This window comes from Spermophilus citellus, assembly GCF_964194105.1.
Source record: "Spermophilus citellus genome assembly, chromosome: 12".
Taxonomy (NCBI): Eukaryota; Metazoa; Chordata; class Mammalia; order Rodentia; family Sciuridae; genus Spermophilus; species Spermophilus citellus.
The window spans coordinates 9,859,432-9,865,431 of record NC_138198.1 but is presented as its reverse complement, the minus strand read 5'-3'; the positions used below and the strand labels follow the sequence as shown (position 1 = coordinate 9,865,431).

General features: G+C 35.8%; 1 protein-coding gene across 1 annotated transcript in view; it reads right to left on the bottom strand.

Moving 5' to 3' along the window:
* Positions 1–5,064: 5,064 nt before the first annotated feature.
* LOC308631361 (serine/threonine-protein kinase MRCK alpha-like) overlaps positions 5,065–6,000 on the bottom strand; it is a gene marked incomplete at its 3' end in the record, with an annotated part of 47,680 nt that continues 46,744 nt past the window's right edge. The window contains exons 6-7 of the mRNA XM_081262527.1: positions 5,831–5,907; positions 5,065–5,073 (exon numbers count right to left, since the gene is read on the bottom strand). Of these exons, the coding sequence (XP_081118653.1) occupies positions 5,065–5,073; positions 5,831–5,907 (86 nt within the window). The remainder of the gene's footprint in view (positions 5,074–5,830; positions 5,908–6,000) is intronic.

Here is a 6,000-nt window from a genome sequence, read left to right as displayed (position 1 = left end):
ATTGCAGTTTGATGAACATTTGGGTTCTTTCCTGTTTTAGCTGCTCTGAATGTTCTTGTCCTGACATATGGGTGTGCTCTTATCATATGCATTTCTAGGAATGGACGACAGTACAGTACAGGAGGGTTCCCATTGCTACTGGGTCTCACCCTTGCTTGTCTTTTGCATTCTTTTTTTTTTTTTTTTTAAAGAGAGAGGAGAGAGAGAGAGAGAGAGAGATTTTCAATATTTATTTTCTAGTTCTCGGCGGACACAACATCCTTGTTTTGGTATGTGGTGCTGAGGATCGAACCCGGGCCGCACGCATGCCAGGCGAGCGCTTTTATTGGATACATTTTGGTTACTGTGTGGTGGTATCTTGTGAGGCTTAGAATGTTTCATGTGTTTAAGGCTGTTTGGATTTCTTCTTTTATTTAGGGTCTGTTAAATCCTGGACACTCTCCCACTAGGCTGGTGTTTTTTCTTTTCTTTTCTTTTTTTCTTTTGGGGCTCTTCATGTATTCTGAATGGGAGCTCTTTGTTGATTGTGTGTGTTGTGAATACTTTTCTCTACAATGAGGCTTGTCTTTTAATTTTTCTGCTGGTATTTTTCTCACTGCTTTGCAATACTAGCTTTATAATGAATATTACTGGCTTTATAAATAAGTATCCATAAAGAAATATTTTTCTCAGGACTCTGTTCTATCCCATTGGTTTATAATTTGTAATTTTGCCAATAGCATCGTCTTTTTTAAATTTACTATAGTTGTATCATAGGTATTGACAAGTTTATAAAGCAAGCTCAGTCAATTGTTCTTCAAAAGCATTTTTACTTTTTTGGATTTTAACATTCCCATATAATTTCCAAGGGGAAAACTAGGATTTTTATAATAATTATATTAAATCTTGAGATAGTATATTGAATCTCCTACCTTGATTAAATTATCATATATATATATATATATATATATATATATATATATATAAAGGCAAAATTAATATCTCTATAACAGCGAGTCTTTCAAACTAGGAATATGTTACTGTCTTTTAATTCAGAACTTTTTTAATGCCTCTTTTTTAAGATTTTATAATCTTTCTCCCAAAGGTCTTCTAGCTATCATTAGATTTATAAACACTAGATTTTTTAATGTTATTTTAAATGGTGTCTGTTATAAAAGGTAATTATTTAATGTTTCTTGTTGGCATATAGAAACGTATTACATTTCTGTATATCGACTCAGTATCCAATCACTTTGTTAAATTCTTATTATGTCTAATAAGTTACTGAAAAGGCCTTTCGTCACCCCCAAATTCATATGTTAAACCTTAAATTCTCAATGTGATGATATTTCGAGATGAGGCCTTTAGGAAGTAAGTAGGTCATGAGACGAGAGACTTCCTGTTGGGATTTGTGCCCCTGAAGGAGAGACATGAGACCTTGCTTTCCCTTTCACAAGCCAACCATGTGAGCAAGCAGTTGTGAAGGCTGCCATATTCAAACCAGGAAGAGGGCCCTCACCAGAACCCAGCCATGCTGGCACCTTTACATTAAGATTTCAGCCTCCCGAACACCTACGGCAATTCACCACAACAACCTAACGGGACAGACATCATCCTTATCATATTTGGATTGAAAATCTGAGCAGGCTTCTTTATTTTGTTCATAAATATTAAAAGGAGAATGGTAGATTTCATTGTTTATCTTTTGAATCAAATTAAGGCAATTCTTTTCTAACATGGAATGAGGAATTTTTCTTTTTTTTATGTTGCAAAATGTTATTGAGTTGTATCTGACATTTTTAGACTTTTATTAAAAATATAATTTTTATTTTGGGGCTGGGATTGTGACTCAGAGGTACAGCACTCGTCTAGCACATGGAGACACTGGGTTCGAGCCTCAGCACCACATAAAAATAAATACGTACAATAAAGGTATTGTTTCCATCTACAACTAAAATTTTTTTAAACATGATTTTTAATCTGTTAAGTTATGCTGATTCATGTTTTAGTGCCAAACTTTGTGTTATGGGATAAAACCAAACTGAGCAGGCTCTATTATTGTATTATTACTTTTATGTATGGTTTTGGGAACTGAACCCAAGGCCTCACACGTGCTAAGCAAGCACTCTACCACAAGCTACAACCCCAGCCGTTTTTTAAATTCTGTTTTTAAAAATTTTTTATTTTAAGACAGAGCCTCACTAATAAAATGCCAAAAAAAATGTGTCTTAAACAATGGAAATTTTATATTCTCACAGTTTTAGAGGCAGATAGTTCAAGTTCAGGGTGCCAGCATGTTCGAGTTCTGGTAATGGCTCTCATTTTGGCTTTCAGATGACTGCCTTCTCATCACAACTTTACATGTAAAAAAGAGACCCAAGTTCTACCTCCCACAAAACACTAGAATTCAGTTCAGCCTATTTCTTGGCGTCATATAAGAATCCTCTTTCCTCCAGTTCCCAGTCACCTGACCCTTCTGGTGAGGCTCTGTCTGAGCCTCACAGAATGGTACTTGGCATCCATATTTCTACCAGCATTCTGTCCATGGTTGTGTGTTCCCTAAGAATTATCAGGTATGCTTTCTCTCCAGCTCTCCTTTTCTTTCTGAGCCCTCAACCAGAATCACCACTAATGTCCATATTCTACCAATATTCCCAGTAGGCATTTTTGGCTTATTCTAACATGCACCTCAAAATTCTTCCAGACTCTCTCCCTGTTACTCAGTTCCAAAGCCAGTTAGACACTTTTAGTTATTTGTTACAGTAGCACCCCACTTTTTAGTACCAAAATCTTAGTTTGGATTTTCCAAAGAAACAGAACCTATTGGAATGTGAGTGTGTGTGTGTGTGTGTGTGTGTGTGTGTGTGTGTGTGTGTAAAGAGATTTACTACAAGGAATTGGCTCACACAGTTATGGAGGCTGAGAAATTCCAACATCTGCAGTCAGCAAGCTGAAGACTCAGGAGAGATGATTTCCAGACTGAAAGCCAACTGGCTCCAGACCAAGAAGAGCCATTGTTTCAAGTCCAAAGACAGGAAGAGATAGATGCACAGAGTCAGGCAGACAGGCAAGAATCCCCTGTCATCCACAGAAGGGTCAACCTTTTGTACTATCCAGGATCATCCCCCCCACCTTTTTTTTTAATTTTACCTATTCAAATGTTTACCTCATTCAGATACACTAGCATCCTGTGGCCCAGTCAAGTTAACACATAAGATACTAACCATCCCAGGGAGTGTTCCCTCATTTCCTGTTTTCTGGAACATTTTGTCTAAGATTGGACTCATTCCTTCTTGTATGTTTGAAAGAAACTGCGTGGGTCTGGGATTAAATCTGTGAGAAGATACTTCACAACAGTCATAATTTCTCCAATGGTTATAGAAATATTCATGTTTTAGATATTGCTCTCATGAATTGAATTTGTTGGGCCCTATTTTCTAATAGCTTGTCCCCAAACTGTTTCACGTATCTTGGTATGAGATACTGTCATATTTCAAAATAGCCTGAATTCAGTATATACTTTGTTATTATCTTTAACTATCTGCTCCAGCTATGATGTTTCCTTTTATCATTCTTGATACTGGCTTTATGTGCCTTTACTTTCTATCCTTTTCTTTAAATGATCTTGCAGTATATTTTTATCATTTTATTTATTTTTTTAAAAGTCAAAAGTATTTTTTAATTGCTTTTATTTTTTTAAATACATGACAGCGGAATGCATCACGATTCTTATTACACATATAGAACACAATTTTTCATAACTCTGTATATAAAGTATGTTCACACCAATTCATGTCTTCATACACCTATTAAAGTCAAAAGTATTAAATTCACTGTTTTATTCTATTTTGTCTTACTTTTTCTGCATCATCAATTGCAGCTTTTACGTTACTCCTTTCTGCCTTCCACACTTTGAGATTTAAATTGCTATTGTTGGGGCTGGGGATGTGGCTCAAGCGGTAGCGGTAGCGTGCTCGCCTGGCATGCGTGCGGCCCGGGTTCAATCCTCAGCACCACATACCAACAAAAATGTTGTGTCCGCCGAGAACTAAAAAATAAATATTAAAAAAAAATTCTCTCTCTCTCTCTCCTCTCTCACTCTCTCTTAAAAAAATAAAAATAAATTGCTATTGTTTTTGCAACTTCTCAAGATATATGTCTAATTCATAACTTTTCAGGCTTTCTTATTTTCTCTTTTATGTAGATAAAGCTATATTTTTTCTAAATACTGATTTAGCTATATTCAATATGTAGTATTTTTGTTATTATTCAGTTCAGACTGTTATCTAATTTCCATTAGAATTTCACCATGGGCTGACAGCTTACTTAAAACATGTATTCTTTATGTAGATATAAGATTTTTGATGGTTTACTTAAAATGTATTTCTTAATTTACATATAAAGAACTTAACATATGGTATAAAATATTTGTTTCTACTTCAGCTCTCTAACCATAGTTAGAGAACATATTTTCCGTGAAACCAATCCCCTGACATTTGTGCAGACTTAGTTTGTGATCCAGACTCATTTTAAAGAATACTTTTGCAGTTTTAGAAAGAAAATGTATTCAGCCTGTGTTATATGTTCTGTCTATATTTTTCCTCTCGGTCAGTCTTCTTAATCATTCCATTCAAATAGTTTTTGTCACTTGTTGAGAAATGTGTCTTTAGATCTTCCTTTATCATTTATGCATTTGTCTAGTTTTGTTGTAGTTCAGTCAATTCTCATATATTTTGTCATATTAGTCAGTTCATATATATTTAAAATTAGTATGAATTCTAAGTAAAAGTAACCTTTTATCACAGCTGAGTGCATTTCCTTACCTCCAGTAACAATTTTTTGCTTTAAATTTCATTTGATATTTACATGTCTATATCAGTCTTTGTCAGATAAGGTTTAGTCAATAGCAAAGCATTCTTTCTACTCGATTGTGGCTTACAGGTTTTCTTCACAAACAGAACATCTTACATTTTATTTGTATCTATTCTGATACAATCTTTCATTTTCTTTCCACTTCAGTATTTTTTTCACTGTCAGTCGGTTTAGTTACTAGTTTATTGAGATTCATTTCTGTCATCACAGGCCCTACCCATACTGGAGGGAAGAGAATTGTGCCCCCTGTTACCTGGCTTTTCTCATTTTACCTTTTTAGCTCTCCACTATTTTTAACCAAGTCTCTGTTTTAGGAGATCTCTATTAAAACAACTGGTTGAGTTCATTTTCCTGAATTATGAATCCAAAGACTCATCAACAACAGAATGGATGAAATGGTTATAAAATATCCACAGAAAGGAATTTTATATCGCAGTACAAACACGTGGTTGCTACACATCACAAAAAGCATGAAACTCACAAAACTGAACTTTGATGATACAAAAGAACATATGCCATATATCTAGAACTAAATCATATGGTCCATACACAGGCTGTGAAATAGAAGGAGAAGAGGGGGAGCCACTGCACAAAGCATGAAGGCAGGGTTCCCGTCAGCACAGAGGGGTGGGCTGTCACCTGGAGGGGTCCAATTCCAAGGTGGTCAGTCATATTTCCTGTGTTTATGTGACTGTTATGGACTTTTATGCACTTTCTGGTCTGTGTGGTTTGTCTCATGATGTCAATATCTTGTTCATTATTTAAATTCTAATACAGATGCTTTAGCATCATATAATCTTTCAGCCCTGATTTACACCCACACCTGATTCCTTCATGTATGTTTGTCAGGTCCTCATGCCTCTAACATGGAATGACATGGAAACAGTCATTTGCCAGAGGGAAACTGCTATTTTGAGAACAACAGAATCATTCCACAAGTGGCGGTAGAGCACACTCAGAAGGCTTAGCACATACTCACCTCTTTCTGAGCCACTGCATTGCAAGTCGTATTGAAAAGCGCCCAGGAAGACGGGCCTGAGTCCCGCTGCACCCCACCTGGAAGGCAACCACACATGTTTTTGAAGCTTGAAAATGTAAACTGAACCATGTCCATGACTTATTCCAGTCTTAATTCTAGTTTAAAGTTGT